We start from the raw sequence: 22,344 nt of genomic DNA on the forward strand, positions 1-22,344 counted from the left end.
CACTTTGTGACTTCTCAAGATCACAACAGGCATTATATAAATGCAGAAAGTGCTGGATAAACTCAGCAGGTCTGGCAGCATCTGTGGAGAGAAACGGAGTGACCAGCCGGACCATTCCAGCCATTCCCGCCCGCAGGATCTTCCCGTCCTGCCGACGAGGTGTGAATTCAGTGGGAAACCCTGTTGACAACTGCAGGACAAGATGATCCCGCCGCCAGCCAATGGTCGGCCACCTCTGTTGTTGCGAAACACGAAGCAGGTGGCGTGTAAAGTCCTGCCCCTTTTACAGGACTGAAGGGGAATTGAGACCTGAAACATTAACTCGCTTTGTTTTTCTCTCCCCATAAATGCTACTATACCTGCTGAGTTTATCCAGCATTTTCTGCTTTTATTTCAAATTTCCAGCATCTGCAGTATTTTGCTTTTATCATCTTAATGCATGTTTTTAAAAAAAAATCTTTCCCAGGCATAAGTAACATAGATCTTCCTTGTAAAACATTGTTTACAGGTAACAGACCTAGAGTATTGTTTCAGGTAAGAAAGTTAATAGGGAAAAAAAGAATTGCATTCCTATAGCACCTTCACACGTATCACATCCTCAGGCCCTGCCAAAGGAAGAGTGAATTCCTTTTGAAGTAATTTGTGCAGAGTGAAGTCTTTCAGATGTCATTGGTTGGCCAAGATATTAAGAGGATTTCGAAGGGCCTCATCTCAAAGATAGCACCTTTGACAATGTAGCATTACCTCAGTACCAACGTTCCCTCTGGAGTGCAAGGCCAACAGGAATCGGGAATGCGCTCTGCAGACAGCAAGGAGGCCACGCACGAGTAATGGTTCATCTACGATGCACACATGTGGGGCAGTCTTAAAAGGACTGCAACAAACAAGACAGGTCACACATAGCCCAGGGAAACTAGAAGGAAAATTGCTCAGCACTTGCGCACTCATCTGGTGAAACTCAAACCGTGAACTCAGAACGCACCTTGCAATGGGAATATCATGCTCGGTGAATTAAGTCTACAGTTTGTCCCATGTTCAGAACAGCAGGGGGAACAGAAGAAACAGGAGCATGAGTAACAGTAAGCTAATCAGCCCCTCGAGTCTGCTCAGCTATTCAACAAAATCACGGCTGAATTTGTACGTCAACTCCACTGTCTCGCCCAACCCCTTGTTGATGCCCCCTATCTGCTGGTCTCAGGTTTTGGGCCTTCAGTCTGCTCTGCGTTAGAGAATTTCAAACATTAACAATGGAGTGAAGAATTTTTTTTCCCCGAGCTCAGCTCTAAATGGCCGACCTCTTATCCTGAGATTACGGGGGACAAAATTCTGTCTGTGTAAAACTTGCCTCGATTCTCATGAGGCGGATATCATCTGCTAAGATTGCTGCAAGGGCTGTGCAGGTAATGGCCTGCAGCACTGTCAGCCCTCAAGGGATCAATGCTGTCTGTGTAGCATCACCAGAAGCACTGTTAATTGAAGAAACATTTCCGTCTATGATTCTCAGTTCTCGAGCCTCCATAGGCCAGGGCAAAACAGCTTCTCGCATCTACCCTGTCAAGCCCAGACGGGAGAGATTTATGGGAGCATAATCGGATTCTTAAAATAATTCCATCGGAATAAATATGCACATGTACTCAGACTTTTAAAAGAAAACCTCAATATACAACTGTACTAAGCAGAAGAATCATTTTTGAGGCAAATTCCATTAATAGCCTTCAAAGCAGTCCCAAGCCATGTACTTATCATCCTTCCGAACCATTTTTATATGTGTAATCAAATTACTATTTCTGTAGATATACAAAATTTGAAATGCCTTTTAAGCTTTACGATAAAACATACTAACTTGGGCGTAGGGAAGGATAGTGGATCAATGGTACACTGCTCTTAATCACCTTAAACTAGAACAATGGCTTTATGTGTAAGAGACATGTCCTTTATCTAGCAAATTCCACATTTTTTCTTTCACATCATTTTCTACCCATGTTTCAGTTGCGCTGACTCGACGGGTGTTTCTAAGTGTCATATGTGGCGGGTTTTGGTGGGAGTTTTGCGTCGGCTGTGCTGGCGAGTTCCCCACCGCAATCTAATGACACTTCGTCACTTTTTTGGGCCCCGGGGAGTTTCTCACCAGTTTAGCCCACACTTTTTCAGCACTGGGGCGCTGAACTAAGAGATCGGGCCGCCATTTTGAAAGGGTGACCCAATCTCGAAGCGAACTGTCCCCCACAACCCCCAGCCGTGGGCAAAGCCACCCCTCACTCATGGGCATTACCCCCACTCCCCCAGTGAGGACACCTTGCTATAGGGTTCCTGGGCCCCCAACACACCCCTTACTGGTCCCCTTTTCCACGGCCCCACTCATCAGCCCTCAACCTCCCAGAGACCCATTCTTACCTGCCCTGCGCACTCTCCCCATGCTTCATGCCATGCTCCTTTCATGGGCATATCCCCACTTGGTACATGCCACCCTTGCACCGCCACCCTAGCAGTGCTCCAGTCAGCTTGGCAGTGCCATCCAGGCATATTGGCAGTGCAAGGGTAGCAGTGCTGAGGTGCCACCCTGGCAGTGCCAAAGTGCCTGCATTCAGGGGGGGGGGGGCACCCTGCACCATCCCTGGCCACCCAGGTGCCTCTAATGGCCTGGGAGACCCCCTGGGTGCCATTCTGCCTGGTCCACATTTGTGTAAACCAGTACTGAACGGTGCCCAGCTGCGGCCTCCCTGGGGAGTTCAATAGCTCCCAAGAGGCCTGTAGATACCGGGTAAGTAGGCATTAAATAGGATTAAGGCCTACTTATGCGAGCATGGCTTGGCCCGCCCACTGTGGGCACGGTTCTGATCCTGACGTCTCGCGGGACTTGGGTAGATCCCATGAGGCGTCATGAATGTTGAGAAATTTCACCCGAGACCTACCGGCCACATTATACTTCCTTTGGGGTGTGACGTGTCGGGCAGATCATGCCCAATACACTGTACTGAGTGAGCAAAGTCAGCACTGCCTCGCATACTCAAGAGTATCACAGGGAGAGATTTCCGTGGATTGAGAACGACTCCCTGGACCTTTAAAATTAGTGAGCGGGACCTAGATGCAGAAACTCCTCCCATCCCACCCCTCATTACCTCACTGTCGATAATCCAATTTTTCCTGGTCGGGGGAAAGGGACAGAATGTGACTCAAACAGGCGGGAAACCCAAATTCAGCAGGGGCATTTGAACTCGGTACTCATTTCAAATAAACCCCATTCTGGCTGTTCCAAGAATCTTAACCCACAGTGTGGGGCTCACAAATTGATAGACTAGATGGGTGGATAAGGTTTGTGTAACTATCATAATCTGAAGTTTTTAACTCACCTGGTCTTTAAACTTAAAAAAAGCTGCAGCTGTTAGTGAGTAGTGAAGTAAAAACTTCTGCTGGACTGCTTTATTTGATAGGACAGATTAGGGAAAATCAGGAGCATCGGGTCATGCAGTTTCAATAAAGTTCTTTGTTGACGTTTCCCCAAGGACTATGATCATTATGTCATTCTAATGCTTGGCTAAGTTTTAAGTGCTACAATTATCTCAGCAGTGGGTTCTGAGTTCACACTTTGATTGACAGTTTGGAGTCCGTAAAGGATCAGCTGTCTTTGATGTAGGTAACCAGTGGAAGAGATTTAAAAGCTCTGAATTAGTTAGATAAATGAGTGTTTTATTTTCATGACCAAATGCGTCAGAGTAAGAGCTGTATTAGTTTGTTCGAAGTTTCTTTTCATCTCTGCATGGCTCTTGAGGTCTGCCCATGGTGTCTGCTGGTTGAGTGGCAATTGAGTTAACATTGAGTTGACATGGCGGTTATGAAGGTCCATGGGCTGGGGAGTGTGGTGGCGGGGTGTGAGCTAGAGGGTCTAACATCTTATAAAACATCTGGGACCAGTCCCACAGAACTGAGTTCACCTTCTAACAAGCCCACCTCGACACTCGTCCGCCTCTGCTCTGTCTGTGGGTCCAACTGTATCCTGCGCCTGCCCTTCTGGAGTAAAAATGTGTTTCACGGTACCTTTTACTAAGGCAGGTCTGTCAACATAGAACATAGAACAGTACAGCACAGAACAGGCCCTTCGGCCCTCAACGTTGTGCCGAGCCATGATCACCCTACTCAAACCCACGTATCCACCCTATACCCGTAGCCCAACAACCCCCCCCTTAACCTTACTTTTTTATTAGGACACTACGGGCAATTTAGCATGGCCAATCCACCTAACCCGCACATCTTTGGACTGTGGGAGGAAACCGGAGCACCCGGAGGAAACCCACGCACACAGGGGGAGGACGTGCAGACTCCACACAGACAGTGACCCAGCCGGGAATCGAACCTGGGACCCTGGAGCTGTGAAGCATTTATGCTAACCACCATGCTACCCTGCTGCCCCAAGTCAAGTCGGATAATTTCCTTACTTGAACTACCACCTCAATAGCAAAATTCCATCCATATATTCAAAAAGAGCAGAGGGATTTATCGGAGGTTTTTAAAATGATAATCCATACTTTGGGTTATAGGGAAGCATTTTATGTGGTTTAAAGCTCATAAAAGGCTGCATTGTAATCGGAAGAAACATCCCGTCAAAATTCAAGGACAAGGATTACCATGTAAAGGCATGAGGCGCCCACAGCAATTATACTTGTTCAATGCATTATACCATTTGACCAAACAACCCACACAACTTTTCATCTCACTTGGCTTTAAATCAAACATAAAATATTTGTGGTTACTTTATAGAATCATAGAATTTACAGTGCAGAAGGACGCCATTAAGCCCATCGAGTCTGCACCAGCCCTTGGAAAGAGCATCTACCACCCTATCCCCGTAACCCACTAACCTCACCTAACCTTTTGGGCACTAATGGACAATTTAGCATGGCCAATTCACCTAACCCGCACATCTTTGGACTGTGGGAGGAAAGCGGAGCACCCAGAGGAAACCCACGCAGAGATGGGGAGAATGTGCAGACTCCACACAGTCACCCGAGGCCGGGTCCCTGGAGTCATGAGGCAGCAGTGCTAACCACTGTGCCACCCTCGACTTTGTTTCATTTTAGGTTCCTGCTGTCTCATGTTATTTCCTAGCTGAAAGGGTTAACAAGTTTCTAGGGCTCAGTTCTGCAGTTTCTCAGCTTTCTCTGAAGAAATACTGGGTGGAAAGTTCCCGAAAAAATGGCAAAGCATCAGGTTCTGACTGTAACCGTCGTGTTTCTCTGCAGAATCACAGCCAGGTTTTCTGACAAGATCTTCTGACACGCTGTCAAAGGAAATGTCAGTTTACCTCCAATCTGGCGGGGCGGAGCGGGGCTGAGCTGGCAAGCCCGGCTACACAGGAGGTGGGGGCGCCATCATTAAAGGCCGCCCCAACCTGCGCAAAAACTAATTTGCCTCCAATGGCCATGGAGGACCTCCACAAGCTTCAGGGCAACCCCCTCCCCACAAAAACATAAATATTGGCGGGCACTCTCCCACGTTCCTCCCGTACCACACGTTTGTCAGTGCACGTCTCTTCACCTCCACATAAGGGGAAGGCCCTCCTCCCCAAATGGAAGAGGGTTACCCCCGGCAGTGCACACTTCAGTGCCCCCTGGCATTGGGGCTATGCCAGGGGGCTATGCCCAGCTTCATCGCTCAATACCGGTGGTCTCCAGGCAGCCCCTCACCCCTGGTGTAGTAATCGCGACTGGTTTGTGAAATCCAGTAGTGATTCATGGCGACATGACATCACAACGTCATGAAGAGGGGGGGGGGGGAAGCATTCCACAGTGCCAGATGCTACAACATAAAGCCGATATCACGGATGTGAACTTGAACGCATCACTGGCTTGGAGGGGGGGGGGGAAATATACAAACCAAAATCTTGCCGCCACAAATTTCATTATAGTCTTCTCATGAAATTTAGTGGCCAGAATATGATTTACAACTGTGGCTAACGGACCCGAAAAATCGTGGCCGCTACTTTTGTTTTGTCTCATTTGATAAAATGTGGGGCACAAAAACATTTATTGTCACATTTTTATCCCAGTGTGGGAGAGAGCCCTCTGCTCTCCATCAGTTCAAGGTGTGGCGTGCCAATCTTTGGAGAACAGTATGTGCCTCCCAGTTTGTCACGTTGACTGTAGAGAATGTTGGTGTGCAAGACCACATTCCGACAGTCAGTGTGTGCAATGAATCAGAAGATACTTCTTCAAATAGCTGATTCGTAAACCTACGTTTTTGAAAGGTTCACACTGCTACAACCTTCTGCAGATGGTGGCCATTTATATTCACAGTGCAGTTAACACATCATAACTGATGTCAAGCTGCCTAAATTCATACACAACTCCTCTGTGGTGATAACTAACACCAATGCCAATGTGTTACAACCCAGTGATCGTTCTTATTTGACTGTCGTCTGATTGCACAGATGGCGGATGGGAGCACAGCATTGAACTGGTAGGACGCTAAAGTAAACTTTTATCCAAAAGTAGATGTTTATGTTAATTGACAAACGGAAGGACAGTGCGGAATCATAAAGCCATCAAACCCAACCCGAATACATATTATATTAACACGTGTACCTTGCCCTGCTGAAGAAGCATTCTTGTGGGAGAAGTGAATGTAAAACGCTATGGCCAACCTGTTGGAAAGTTCTGGGAAATTCCTCTCTGAACCCCCTAAAGGCATTGAGTAAAGTTCCGGGAGACTATAATAAGTAATTCCTCATCATGAAACTGGCAACAATCGCATTACTCAGAAACCTATTGTGTTCTCTTTTAGAAGGCAACCTAGTTGAAAAGGAAATGATCCTTACATCGCAATTTATTACTCCTCTCAGAAATGTCTAAACCTACATTATGTACAATGAATTACTTTTAAGATGCACTGTTGTTCCATGGATAAATGCAGCATACTCCCACAATTGCACAAATATTCAGTTTTGGTGGCACTGGTTTGAGGAAGGAATGTTGGTCAAAAGGTGCAAAGACCTGGGGCTGGATTCTTCCGCCCCGCACCCCGCAAGATCGTCATGGGTGGGACGCGGACACATAAAGGTCATTGACCTCAGGCTGGAATTTCCGGTCGCCGGGTGGGGGTGGAACAGGCAGACAGGACTTTGGTTCTGTTGAGGTCCCAGTTGGTGTTGTAGCTGGACGGAAAGATCCCAGAATAGGATTCTGGCTCAAAAGACTGTAATTTTAACTTTTTAAAAACAAAATGTGGAAGAACAGTGTCACATGACTGCTAAATAGTTTTAACAATAAATAAAATTATTGAACATGCAAAAAATTGGATTATGGTACAATACTCCTTTACTCACCCCTTATCTGAACAATTACACACAGATTACAAAATACATCTTAAACTACAGTGGTCTCGAAAACACGCAAGATGGCTGTGTTAAGACACACACCTCTCTGAACCCAAGTGAAAGTCTGGATTTTTCCTCAGAATCTCCCAAATGATTCTTATACCGTGAGTCACCTTGTCTCACTGAAGTTCCACTTCCACACAAGTGATTTCAAATTCCGCTTCAAAAAGTTACACTTTAAAAATTTTAAATAATGCTTTCCCTTCGCTGCTTCTACCAAGGTTTTGCTTTCATGCTTTACACCTCTTCTTTCTTAAAGATTTTCATATAAACTTTGAGATCCGACCACCGATTTCCACAGTTATTTCACATAATGTCTTCCAAACTGTAGTAATTTCTCACAAACCTTAGCACTACTGCAGATACTACCATTATTCAATGTATTTTCAACTCTCCGTGATTTTACTGAACAGTAATCTGTTCCGGTTTCCAGTTTCCTCTGTTCCGTTAACTGCAGACTTCTTGAAAACTTCTCTTCACTTCTTTAGTCTCCTTAACTAGCTGAACGTTAAATTTCTGGCACCTGTTTTCTGGACCATTATTCCACTGTATGACTTTTGTTCTAGCAAGTCTGAGAGAGATGTTCATTCAAAACTGCCTGCTTCTAACAGAACTGCAAGAGATGCCCTCTCTCTCATTACCTAGCTCCAACTGCAATCAAATTAGCGAAACTAAAATTTAGAAGCCTCTCTAATTTACAAGGCTTCAGTTGATTAGCAGCCACTGCTGGTGTATTTATCCTTCACGCTGTAGCCCTCTGTAAACACCATACAGTTGGAATTGAAACCAACCCCACACATACAAACCTTTGGCCAGCATGAATCTAACTACAGATTTTATTCTTCCAGGCACAGAAACATTAAGTTAAACACATTTACAACTATATCATATTTACCAACACAAATAGAAATCGCTTCCCAACAATTCAATATGTCATCTGAAGGATGGGACCTCGAACAATATGGGCAGAATCTTCATCCTTAGTTTTTTCTATCAGGGTCAAGACTATTTCCAGATCCCAACCCCGACAACGTTGTGATCAGCCTGCCTGGCTAATTAACAGGCCTCTTCCAGAAGACTCATCCAATCAGGCGTCAGGTGAATTGCATAGACCAATGAGAGAGCCCAAGGCTTTGGGAGCCGGCAGCCTCACCTAGAATGGTGGCACTGCTATTGTAGGAGGGAGACCCTGTGGGCACCTTAACATGGGGGGTGAAGCCGACAACAAATCCTAAAAATAAATTGTGGTTACAGCTACCGGAGACCATCATTGTGGAGGGGGAACACCATCACAAGCTGGCCTGTGACCCTTTTACACCCACAGCTCTGAGTGAGGGGAGAGATTATAGGAGAGAATGCTGACCTCCCAGGGAGGCAGCCTCTAGCCATCAGCTAGGTTTTGGCCTCAGCAGAGACCAGTCCACCACTGGTAAGATCCAGTAAAAACCAATTTGCCCATTAATGGACACGTAATGCTGTTGATTTCTGCAGTATGTCAGCTGATGCTAGTCTTACCCCTCCTCCAACAGCAGGAAGCAGCTTGAGACACAGAAACAATGGCACTGCTCTCATTCAAACTTCGATGTTTGCAATCCCAAAGGGAAACATTGCCAAGGACAGTGGATTTTACTTTCCTACAGTGCCCAACTATGAGGTGTGGTAAGTGAGCTCTGGGTGATACAAAGGTATTCTGGTCCCAGCCCTTAAACAAAAGAATTCACCCAAAAAATGTACAGAAAATAGCAAAGCGCTGAAGCAAGGGAGTAAACTTAAATGTAAACACGTACAGATTAAATGTATACATCTTGAAAAAGGGTTTCAGCTTCTATAAAAGGTGCCTTTTACTGCAGGAAATCACAATGAATGCCTCTTTGTTTTGTCACAAGCTTGTTCCTCTGTATGTTCCTCTTAAACAACACCTCATGTTCAAGCATTACATGTTGCTGAAAATTACACACAGGACAAAAGGAGCAAACGCTTGAAAAGTTTAAACTTACCTAAAGCCCATTTTGAATCAAATTCAAAAGCAGCCAAGTACAGTATCTGAAATCCTTTTGTGTCTGGGCTTTCCGTACTGTACACAAAGCTCGGTCAAATGCAACAGCATCGATGGTACAAACTCAGCAAGCTCATTTGTGGTCAAATCCAGGCTATTACGCCATTCAGATAATGAGCGTTCATGGTGTTCTGAAGCATTAACAAGACTAGAAGCAGCATACAGACAGACACTGCTGCTACGTTGGCAGCATACAAATAACAAGCTTAGCCACGCCTGCTTCTGGCTGCATCACCCATGGGTATCAGCCAGTTAAAATCAGGCAGCCCTTCCTCACATTCATGAAAAAACAAAATGTAGTTGGCTTGGAAATAAAATTTCTGCCAACAGCTTTGTAAAAACGTTTGATTTCGTTCTGAAACAAAAATCATGTCATTTTGAAAAGCGGTTGCTGAATGAGAGGGGACAATGTGAAACACTCTTCCCAAGAATGGACAAATCTTTCAACACTTTCCTCCTCGCCCAGCTCACCGATTCCTCAAGCTGCAGTGATATTGGCAGACTTCAGAGTAACAAATCCGTCCTCCGAGCGGAGAAACTTGTTCATTTATCACTCTGGATGAACTATGTAATCACTCCTGTTCACGTGTCTGCTCTTTCATCAACAAAACCACAGCAGCAGCAGCAGATCTGGATATTCTTTAGTGCTGGAAAGGGGTGGAAGTCTGCCCTTTCATTCCATGAGCAGATTTCTTTCTCAGATTAAATGCTCAGGAGCCAGACGGGATCACTTTAACATCTGGCTGTTTATATTTTTGGCAAAAATACAACAACTACAAATATAACTTGTCAACCGAGTCTCACACGTCACATAGTACAACTACTTGGTAACAGAAAATGAATACATCACATTTCCTGGCTATCAGCAGATAGGGATTAATGTTCCAACGTTTGCAGGTCCGGGCAAGTATTGGGAAAGGCAAAGAGCATGGCATTCCTCAGCAGCTACGTGGAGTACATCATAATTACTCATCATGGGGATGCTCGGATGACATCAAATAAATGGCAACCAGACTGTGCCACACAGATGTACTCCACTGTAAAACATGAGGGGGCCAACTCCAGTCTCCCAACGTGACAGGGGACAGTTCAACCGCCTGGAGGCAGGTTTTAAATAAAGTTGTGCACCTCCACATTGATGCACCCCCCTCTGTTACTTACCCGCTATTGAGCGGGACAGTCTCCCATTGGCCCTCCCAGCTTCATAATAAAGCCCAGAAATAGGAGCAGGAATAGACCATCCAGCTGCTCGAGTCTTCTCCGCCCTTAAATACGGACATGACTGACATTTGGCTTCAACTTCACTTTCCATTCTGCTGCGCATTGTGATTCCCATAAGTTTAAAATAATCGCACTGCTTTCCACAGACGCTGGAGCTGACATCAAATGTATTTCCCTGATCTCATGTGCTGCGGACTGATCCATTGCTGGCTGGTACACAGAATATTGTGCAGTAGTGAGTGGTGTGGCATCCTGGATACCTATTATTACTATCCCAGACTAGACCCCAACAGTGGCTAGGATACTGGACCAAAACTCCAATATTGTGGTTTATTTTATAAGACTGTGTGGAAAAATTATTCGTGCCCCTCCCTGATAGCCTGGCTCCTTCCTGGCACTACCTTTCACCCTGGGTGCCCTATTGCTGTACTCAGCTCTTCTCTTCTGCAGTTCCTGTTGTTGTCTTTGTGGGTTTGTTAAGGGGGGAGGGGTCTTCCTGCCCCCTCACCTCCTCTCTTCCCCCCCCCCCCATGCCTCTCTTGTTACTCCCTTGCGGTCCCTCCTTGCCTTCCTTCCCCTCCCCCCTTTGCTCCTCTCCCCTCTGCTCCTCTCCATTATGTGTGCTCTTCTTTGCTCTCCTCAGTCCCCCCCTCCCACCTTTCTTGCAAGTCACTGTTGGCTTCGAACTGGTCCTGGGACAGGCTGACAAATAGCCCCCACACTTTGCGGAAGCCCTCGTACGACTCTCGGATGGTGTACTTAATCTTCTCCAGGTGGAGAAATTCCAACAGGTCTGCCTGCCAGTTTGCAGCTGTGGGTGCTGCCGCTGATCGCCAGCCAAGCAGGATTCTCCGGCATGCAATTAAAGAACCAAATGTCAGGGCGTCGGCCCTCTTCCCCACATGTGGTTCTGGTCAGTCCAATAACCCGAAGATTGGCACTCTCGGGGACAGCTCCACCCTCACCCCCACAACCTTAAACATCACCTCGAAGAAGGATGTCCAGAACCTGACAAGTCTGGGGCAGGCCCAGAACATGTGGGTGTGGTTGGCCGGGCCTCCCTGGCACAGTTCACATTTATTTTCCACCTGCAGGAAGAAACTGTTCATTTGGGTTATGGTTAGGTGAGCTCTGTGCACCACTTTAAACTGCATGAGGCTTAGCCTTGCGCAGGAGGAGTTGGAGTTTGCCCTACTTAGTGCTTCGCTCCAGAGTACCCAACCCCCGTCTGTTCCGGGTTCGTCCTCCCATTTCTGCTGAGCTCCATCAGGTAGCGGATTTTGCTTTGGGGCTAGTTGTGGTTGACCCTCCCGCTCTGTCCTCCCCTGGTCACGTTCACTGGGAAAGCCTTGCTCTTGCCCAGGTTGAGTTTGTAGCCTGAGAAGCCCCGAACCCTTCCAGGAGCTTCATAATTACTTTCAGGCCCTTCTGTGGGTCCGAGATGTAGAGAAGCAGGTAATCCGCACAGAGTGAGACTTTGTGCTCTCTGACTCCTCTTCTGGTGCCCTTCCAGACTTTCGGGTCTTGCAGAGCGATCGGCAGGGTTTTGATTGCTGCCGAACAAGTGCAGAGACAGCGGGCATCCCTGCCTCGTGCCTCTGTGCAGCTGGAAGTATTCAGAGCTGGTGGTGTTGGTCCAAATGCTCGCCATGGGGACATTTTACAGATGTTTCACCCATGAGGTGAACCCCGTCCCTAACCCAAACCGCTCCAGTATGTCAATGAGGTACTTCCATTCGACTCTGTCGAAGGCCTTTTCTATGTCCAGGGAGCTAATCACCTCTGGTGTTCTCTCCCCGGACAGGGCCATTATTACATTCAAGGCCGCCTGATATTCGCAGTTGGGTGTCTACCCTCGACAAAGCCTGTCTGGTCCTCTGCGACCACCGCTGATACACAGTTCTCTAGTCTATAGGTCTTTTGCGAGTATCTTCAGGTACACATTGAGTAGCAAAATGGGTCTATATGATCCGCATTCCATCGGGTCTTCGTCTTTTTTGGATATCAGCGATCTTGTGGCCTGTGCTAGCGTTGAAGGCAGGGTGCCCCTCGCTAGCAAGTCTGCGAACATTTCCCGTAGGTGTGGGGCCAGAGCTGGTCCGAATTTTTGGTAGAAGTCCGCCGGGAACCGCCTTCCCCGCCTGCATGGAGTTGATACTCTCCATTATCTCTCCCAGTCCTATTGGTGTTTCCAGCTCCCCGTGCCTATCATCCCCCTCGACAGACATGTCCAGTCCATCGAGGAACAGTTTCGTTCCCGCGTAAATACGTCTGGGTATTTTAGCTGGGCTGGGATTTGAAGACCCCTGGAAAGTGAGTAGACATTGGAGACCCCAGCAAAGGGGGGCAGACGTTGGAGACCGCAGCAAAGGGGGGCAGACATTGGAGACCCCAGCAAAGTGGGCATGGGGGAATGAGGATTTTAGAGGCCCAAAGCACAGGAGGGCTGGCAGCAGACGACAAACGGCAAAATGCTGAAGTGAGTTTGGTTAACTTGCTCTCCCTAAACATGGGAGGCTGCATAAAAGGAGCTTTTGAAGAACAACTGTACAACAGCATTAGATATTGAAACTAATGAGCTGCTGACACCCTAGTCAAATATTCACTGCCATTATGTTTAAACTATCTGAACACCACACGCACCCAATTAATTAGTGTGGGATCAAAAGCCAAACCAATGAGTATTATGCAACTTAAATTATTCAGCAATGTCCCTCAGTATGATCCTGAAAATAAATGTAATTTTGATCTGTCATTTCTCCTGAAGTTATTTGTTGAGGGTAGGGACAGAATTAGTCTTCAGGAGTTGTTGACCACAGCCGTGTGAGAGCCTGAAGTGAAGTTAGCATACCAGTTAAACTAAAAATAGACCGCATCCGTGCAGGATAGCATTTTTTTAAAGCACTGTGTCAATGCAAACAATGCAGTGTAATTGGGCTATATGACACCCCATCCATTGACTACAGATAACTTGTGTGAGGGCAGCTACAGAAAGTACTTCAAACCACTTTTGCTTTGCGCATGGCAGCATAAATCAAAGGAACCTTTACACTTCCTTCAGGTTGAGGGGGAGGAATGCTAAGTCCTCCCTCTACATGTGGCCTTCACTGCTTATTTGGATTCCTGCCTGAGCTCCTGGATAGGTAATTCGGATGGTTGATTGAGAAAACATGGGCCTAAATCTTCTGGTCCCACCCACCGTGGGAAACATCGAGGGCGGGACGTATCATTTGGCAGAGGAGCAAAAAGGTCCACTGACCTCGGGCAAGAATTTCCAGTCCCGGGATGGGCGGGACTGAAACATCCCGCCCATGGAGTTAGTCGGGCAGAAAGAGAAAATTGGATCCTGGATAGTATACTCCCTTCTTTGCTTTGCATGAAACATTCTGTTGCAAATTACAGAACCAGCTCCGTCAATTAAAGAGGTCCCCCCCCTCTTGTGTTAAATAGAACCAAAGGTTTACAGTGCAGGAATAAGCCAAACAGCTCATCATATCTGGGCTTCAAAATGAATCTCCCTGCCCCAAGCTCTCCCCCAAGCCCTGCATCTCCCTCCCTTTCACATGCTTATCTAATTTCTTGCATATATCCCTTAATGGACGTAATGGTTTTGGTTGCTGATACCAGCATGTTGCAAAAATATTCTGAGTAAAATCATTTCTCTTAACTAGTCATTTCACTCTGTCAGTGGGAATTTTTCAATTGATGACTCCTCAACACTTCGGAAATAGTCTTTTCCTATTCGCTCCATCAAAACTCTTCATAAATTCTAAAAGCGTCTCATGAACATTGTATTAACCTTTTGTTGCTCCACTGGATATCATTCCAGCTACAAGATTCCCCGATCTTTGCTAGCGTGTGCTGGTCAATTCATGCTGTCCGCTCTGTTATGGTTGTAAATCTGTTATAACCTGCCTGCTTACCATTGGCTGGGGACTAATGGCAATCCCACAATCCTATGGGAGTATGAGCCCCCAATGAGGGGGGCGGAGAAATCATTAGCAGACTCCCTGCATAAATAGAGCTGGCCAGTTTGGAACCAGCAGAGAGAGGGGAGTGAGCATCAAGGGAAGTTGCATATGTTATTGTAAATAAATATTATTTCTTTGTATCCTGAAAACTCATGCTGGATTCTTTGTGGCCCTCACAAAACTGGCGACGAGGGTTAAGGTGAATAGCTGTCTACACTGCTGAAGCCACCTCCCTGGATTTTTGTTGGATACAGGTTGGAAGTTGTTTTCTATTACACCATGCCTCTGTATGGACGTTTGGATGTTTTTGATGCTGCGCTGGAAAGCTGGAACCAGTACGCACAATGGATGCGTTACTATTTCCGGGCAAACAACATCACTGAAAATGAGGGTCAGGTGGTCATATTGCTCACTGCCTGCAGCCCGCATACGTTTGGGGTGCTTAAGAGCCTTGCCTACCCAGCTGCGCCGGACGCCAAAACGTTTGATGAACTTGTGAACTTAGTGGGACAACATTTTAACCCAACCCCATCCACGATAGCCCAACGTTACCGGTTTAATACCGCTGAGAGGATCCCAGGAGAATCCCTTGCCGACTTTCTATCCAGGCTACGCAGGATTGCGGAGTACTGTGACTATGGTGAGACCTTGTCAGAAATGTTACGCGACCGTTTGGTTTGCGGTATTAACAATGCGGCCACCCAGAGAAAGTTGTTAGCCAAGCCTACATTGACTTTTCAACAGGCCATTCAAATAGTATTGTCCCGAGAGAGCGCAGAACGAGGAGTGCAGGAGCTACAGGGAATGAAGGTGCATGTCTTGGGGCGCAACCCCTTCCGTCCAAAAGCGTCTGCCTGCACCCCTGTGGTACCTTGGGTGAGGCGACGTCCGGATCGACGCCAGTGGCCGTCGGACATTCCTCCCCAAAAGGAGACCTCTCCAGAATGGATGAGGAGCCATGTCCGTGTCGGACTTGTAGGCGCTGACCCCGTCATGGACGCCGGTCCTGGGGGCGCCAGAGGCGCCGTCATCCGACCGAAACTGGGGCCAGGCCAGGGGCCGTACCTTTCATTTGGATGAATCTGCGGCGACTAATCCCGAGGACGTGGAGTCGGAGGATGACTGCCTGCAGCTGCATTTTGTGGCAGCTCCCCGTGTGGCCCCCATTAAGGTGACAGTACGTGTCAATGGTCACCCGCTTGAGATGGAGTTGGACACTGACGCAGCGGTCTCCTTGATCGCCCAGAGGACATTCGACTGCATCAAGCAGGGTATAAAGACCCTTACATTAATCAACACACAGGCCAGGCTGGCCACCTACACGGAGGAACCACTGGACATTGCAGGAACTACGATGACCCCTGTTGTTTATGGACGCCAGGAGGGGCGTTTCCCACTTATCGTGGTGCGCGGCCACGGGCCCAGCCTGTTGGGTCGGGACTGGTTGCGCCATTTGCGGCTGCAGTGGCAGCACATCCTCCAAACAGGTTCTGGAGGGTTGACTGAGGGGCTAGGACGATACCCAGATGTATTCCAGCCCGGTTTGGGGAAAATGAAAGGGGCAGTCGCCCGTATCCAAGTCGAACCAGGAGCCATGCCGCGCTATTTCCGGGCGTGCCCGGTGCCTTACGCCTTGCTCGAGAAGGTAGAAGGGGAGCTCACTCGTTTGGAGACTTTGGGTACCATCAGGCCCGTTTCGCTGACTGGGCAGCACCAATTGTACCTGTAATGAAGTCAGATGCCACAGTTCGCTTGTGCGGCGACTATAAACGTACAGTGAATACGGCTTCCTGTCTCGACCGATACCCAATGCCTCGCATAGAGGACCTCTACGCGAAGCTTGCACGCAGACTCTCGTTCACAAAATTAGATACGAGTCAGGCCTACCTGCAGTTGGAGCTGGACCCTGCCTCCCGGCCATATGTAACGATTAATACACACCGGGGCCTGTATGAACATACACGTTTGCCCTTTGGAGTATCCTCTGCCTGCGCTATTTTTCAACGCGTTATGGAGGGCATTTTGAGAGGTTTACCGCGTGTTGTGTCTACTTAGATCACATTTTGATCACAGGGACATCAGAGCAGGAACATTTGGAAAATTTGGAGGCTGTCCTTGGATGCTTTTCGGAGGCTAGAGTCCGTTTACGTCGCACAAAGTGCGTCTTTCAGGCGAACAAAATAGTCTACCTGGGTTATCAGGTGGACAGCGAAGGTTTGCACCCCATCGCAGAGAAGGTACGCGCGATTCAACAGGCCCCCGCCCCGACTGACACTTCGCATCTTCGTTCGTTTCTCCGCCTCGTAAACTATTACAGAAAGTTCCTCCCCAATCTGGCAACCACGCTGGCTCTGTTGCACCTTCTGCTAAAGAAGAATCACACCTGGGTTTGGGGTCAGCCGCAAGAAACCGCTTTCCGGCGGGTAAAACAACAATTGTCGTCGTCTGGGTTACTAACCCACTATGATCCTGGAAAGCCTTTGCTCATCACATGTGATGCATCCCCGTATGGTATTGGGGCCGTCCTGTCCCACAAGATGGAGAACGGGGACAAGCGGCCGATAGCTTTCACCTCCCGCACATTGACTGCAGCGGAAAAAAAGTAAGCGCAGATCGAGGAGGGGGGCCTGGCAGTTGTCTTTGTGGTGAAACGTTTCCACCATTAACCACTTTCCTACCGGTGGCAAATCATTAACCACTTGGACTTTACCGGAGGCAAATCATTACCCACTTTCCCACCGGTGGCAAATCATTAACCACTTGGACTTTAGGAGGCAAGATATGGCTGCCACTTCTCTATTGTGACTGATCATAAGCCTCTGCTGGGACATTTGAGAGAGGATAAGCCAATACCGCCCATTGCTTCCGCACGGAGCCAGCGCTGGGCTTTGTTGCTCGCTACATACGAGTATTCTTTGGAGCACAAACCAGGAACCCAGATAGGGAATGCCGATGCACTGAGCCGATTACCTTTATCGACCGGCCCCATGTCGACCCCTTCGACCGGTGAGGTGGTTGCAACCCTAAATTTTATGGACACGTTGCCTGTCACGGCATCACAGATCCATGAATGGACCCAGACGGAGCCAGTCCTGTCAAAGGTTCGGCACATAGTCCTGCATGGTGGGCAGCATAGACAGCTCCCAGATGAGATGCAGGCATTTTTCTCCAAGCTGTCCGAATTCAGCGTGGAAGACGGCATCCTTTTGTGGGGGACGCGTGTGATTGTCCCGGAAAAAGGACAGGAGCTGATACTAAGGGACTTTCACAATGGGCATCCAGGTGTGACCAAAATGAAAATGTTGGCCTGGAGTTATGACTGGTGGCCAGGCCTCGACAAGGACATTGAGAAGGTGGCCCAAACTGCTCCATTTGCCAGGAGCATCAGAAGCTTCCTCCGTCCGCGGCCTACATCACTGGAAACGGCCAGGGCGGCTTTGGGCGCGCTTGCAATGGGCAGATTTTGCCGGCCCTTTCCAAGGATCCATATTCCTTCTATTAATCGACGTCCAGTCTAAATGGCTGGAGATGCATAAGATGGTAGGCACAAAGTCCTGCGCAACAATCGAGAAGATGCGTTTTTCTTTCAGTACGCATGGCCTCCCCGAGGTGCTGGTCACGGACAATGGCACTCCGTTCACAAGTTAGGAGTATGCGAGGTTCATGAAGGTGAACGGCATACGCCATTTCCGCACTGCCCCTTACCACCCGGCTTCAAATGGGTTGGCGGAGCGCACAGTGCAGACATTCAAACGAGGCCTAAAGAAGCAGTCTTCCGGGTCGATGGATACGAGACTGGCTCATTTTTTGTTTTCATATAGGACCACCCCCCATGCAGTGACTGGGGTAGCTCCCGCAGAACTCATAATGGGCCGGAGACTTCGCACCCGCCTTAGTATGGTTTTCCCGGACATTGGCACAAAAGTACGCCGCTCACAAGAACGGCAGGGACATGGTTTTTCTCGGCATCGGCCGGTTCGGCAGTTTACGCCCGGTGACCCAGTGTTCATTCGGAATTTTGCTGGTGGTGCCCAGTGGGTCCCTGCCGTTATCTTTCGCCAAACGGGCCCTATCTCTTACCAGGTGCAAGCCCAGGGTCGTCTCCAGTGCAAACATGTGGACCATGTTCGGTCCAGAAGACTATCCCTTCCAAAGATTCCCCGCCCCAGGAGCTCATTTCTACAGCCACAGAGACCAGACACAATGGAAAGTATTCCTCACAATCTTCCTCTGGTGCTTCACTCAAAGCCTGCGCAGGTCGTGACAGAACCGCGTGGAGATAAAGACGCCAAGCTGAAGGAGGCGGCAGACTGTGACTCCGAGATGGAGACACAAGACACCTCAGAGGGGGAATCCTCGGGCCCACAGGCCGTGGATGTACAACCGTTACGCCGTTCATCATGGAAGCGCCGGTCTCCGTCTCGTTACATGCCGTCCGATCCAGCGCCTCGTGCAAACGATGTCCGGCCTGCGGCAAAACAAGTCCGACGTCCTCCTTCGCCAGGGTCTTCGGTGGATTCCTTGGACTTTGGGGGGGGAGGGATGTTATAACCTGCCTGCTTACCATTGGCTGGGGACTAATGACAATCCCACAATCCTATGGGAGTATGAGCTTCACCAATGAGGGGGCGGAGAAATCATTAGCAGACTCCCTGCATAAATAGAGCTAGCCAGTTTGGAACCAGCAGAGAGTGAGGAGTGAGCAGCAGGGGAAGTTGTTGCTGCTGTTGTATATATATATATGTTATTTTAAATAAATGTTACTTCTTTGTATCCTGAAAACTCGTGCTGGATTCTTTGTGGCCCTGACAAAAAAATACCTTTTTATAAAGGGGCATAAATAACCCAGAGAAATATTTTCTGACTAAAGTTATATTGCCATTAGTGAACAAAAAGGCCACTCAGAGTGATAAAGCAAAAGGTGCAACTACAGAGCTGGTCCTAACCAAGGCTGTGGAGTGGAATGATGCACAATCCCCACGCAGATCCATCTATTTTGTGTGAGATATGACCAAATGAATCCCCTGCGCCCCAGATGGTCTTGAAACACAGGTTATTTAAATATTTGAGCAAGTAGAGATTGTTAGCCATGCTGTCAACACGTTTCAATGATATTGCCTTCATCTGCCTGGGCGCAAGTGATAGGAGCTCTTCCCTAAACCTCTTGAATATCAGCTGTGAATCACCTGGTAGCTTACTCACTTGCGAGTCACATGGTTGCGGGTTCAAGACCTTCTCCTCGACTAGAGCGCAAGAATCAAGGTTGACACTCCAGTGCAGTACTGAGGGAATGCTGCACGCTTGGAAAAGCTTTCAATCGGATGAGACGTTAACCCGGGTCCGTCTGCCCTTTTAGACGGATGTAAAAGATACTTCGCCACTAATCTGGAGAATAACGGGGAAGTCACCCCCAATGTCCTGGCCAATATTTATCTCAAAATCAACAACACAAAAACAAATGACCAAATCCTTAGCATATTGCTGTATGTGAGAGCTCGCTTGCACAAACTGGCTGCCGTGTTTCCTACGTTACAAAAGTACTTAATTGGCAGCCAAGTGCTTTGGGATATCGTGGTCATGAAAAAAAACCTTTTTTCACCCTCATTCTCCTCCGTTAAGGAACTTGATAAAATCTACCTCTTTGCCCAAGCTTTTTGCCATCTCTCCTAATATCTTGTCGATTGCTTGGCATCAGACTTTGTTTGATAATGCATCAGTATAGCGCATCAATATAGCACCTCAGGGCATGTTACTACATTAAAGGCACCATAAAAATGCAAGTCTTTGCTGTTTTTAAATCGGGAGAGCTTTTGATTAACCAGCGAGTCAGATTTAAATTCTTTGGATGTGATCTACTGGCCGCAACACACTCAAAAGGGAGCGCGATGCGGAACCTATATGCTGGGGGAAACCTCCCACGAGCTTCCCGGCAGACAGTACACCTCGCGAGATCCATCCAGAACTCACGAGGCATCCTGTCCATAATGGGCACGACCAAGGGATCTACTGGCCTGCCTGAATCTACCAGCCTCCCGGGATCTACCGGTCTCCTCAAGGAGGCCCCAGATGGGGGTCGTTCAGTACTGTTCCACACAAATGTGGACCAGGTGCAATGGCACCCTGGGGTCTCCCTGGCCATCATGGCCCCTGGGTGACTTGGGAGAGTGCAGGGTGGCCCCCTGGCCCTCCCCCTGGAATGCAGCACCTTGGCACTGCCACCCTGACAATGTCAAGCTACCCGGGCGGCACTGCAAAGCCGACAGGAGCACTGCCAGGATGGCAGGGTGCCCAGGTGGCGGCAATGATAAGGGTCAGGACCTGAGGGGGGGACATACCAAGAAAGGCGGGTGGAGTGCAGGTATGAAGGATGGAGGGGGGTACAGGACAGGTACGTAGGGGCTTCTGGTAAATTAGGGGGGAGGGGGGGGGGAAGTATGGTGGTCCTGGAAAGGGGGGGGCCCTGAAGAGTGGAGGCCCATCAGGGACCCCATAGCATGGTATACTCACTTGTGGGGTAATGCCCATTAGTGTGTGGGGGTGGTGTTGGGGAGATATTGCTGACGGGTGGGGGATCCTTAAGCTCACTTAGATACCAGGACCCTTTCAAAATGGCGGCCCAATCTCTGAGGAGTCGCTCTGGCCAGCGAGTTCAGCTCCCCAATAATAAAGAAGATTCTAAGGGTGCGATTCTCTCAAAAGCATTTCTAACTTAATTTGTTGTGGTTTTGTCAGGCAGTTTCCCGCCGGTGATTTCCTCACCGCTAAAATCACATTTGGCGATCGGCCGGAGAATCCACTTTTACGTCGGAATGGTCCGCCCCTATTCGAGTACGCCACATGCCATCGGGACGGCCTCAGGACGCCACCCGAGGCCCTACCCCGATGCTCCGCCCCCGATGGGCCAAGTCCCCGACGGCATCGCTCCCGTGCGCTCACATCGTTTCGGGACCTCGAGTGGAGGCTGCAGACTGAGTCCAGCACTGCCACAGTCGGGGGGAAGTCGTTCCACTGGCCGGGGGGCCGTGGCAGGGCTGGGGGGGGGGTGGTCCAGGGGTGGCAAGGCTGGTACAGAGGAGCAGTTATTGGCAGGCTAAAGAATTCTTTTTCACACTGGGGAGCTGTATTCAGAGATCTGGCTGCCATTTTGTAAGGGTACCCTGATCTCCAAGTGAGTTTGAGAGTCCCCCACACACCCCAACCATGGGCAATGTCAACCCCACACATGGACACCACCCCACACCCCCCAGGTGAGGACACCCCACTATGGGGTCCCCCCTCTTCAGGCCCCCTCAAACGTCCTTGCAGCACCCCCTCCCTTCTAAGCCCCCCACCATTCACCCCTCCAACCTCCCAGAGGCCCCAACATACCTGCGCTGCACTCCCACACCCTTCAAACACCCCTCCATTCTCATTTCATGTGCATGGCCCCCCTCTTCCCCTGTCCCTTGACAATGCCACCCTGGCACTTGGGCACTCTTGCACTGCCACCCTGGCACCGAGGCAGTGCTCCTGCCAGTTGACAGTGTCACCTGCACAACTTGGCAGTGCAAGGCTGGCAGTGCCAAGATGCCAGCTGGGCAGTGCCAAGGCGCCCACATTCCAAGTGGAGGGCCAGGGAACCACCCTGCACTTACCCTCACCACCCAGGAATCCGGGAGACCCCCTGGGTGCCATTCCGACTGTTCCACATTTGTGTGGAACAGCACTGATTGGCGCCCGGCTGCAGC

The 22,344-nt window shown here is 48.9% G+C and overlaps 1 protein-coding gene across 2 annotated transcripts in view; it reads right to left on the reverse strand.

The window, feature by feature from the left end:
* The window catches only part of shisa10.1 (shisa family member 10, tandem duplicate 1), a 107,176-nt gene that overhangs the window by 47,315 nt on the left and 37,517 nt on the right, over window positions 1–22,344 (reverse strand). The window contains exon 1 of one of the 2 annotated variants that reach the window (XM_038812646.1): window positions 9,367–9,625. The exons of the other annotated variant lie outside the window; for it this stretch is intronic. Within the exon in view, the coding sequence (XP_038668574.1) occupies window positions 9,367–9,377 (11 nt within the window). The 5' untranslated portion in view covers window positions 9,378–9,625. Of the gene's footprint in view, window positions 1–9,366; window positions 9,626–22,344 lie in introns of those variants that run through there. 2 annotated transcript variants of the gene reach the window in all.

Source organism: Scyliorhinus canicula, chromosome 11 (genome assembly GCF_902713615.1).
Source record: "Scyliorhinus canicula chromosome 11, sScyCan1.1, whole genome shotgun sequence".
In the NCBI taxonomy this organism is placed as follows: domain Eukaryota; kingdom Metazoa; phylum Chordata; class Chondrichthyes; order Carcharhiniformes; family Scyliorhinidae; genus Scyliorhinus; species Scyliorhinus canicula.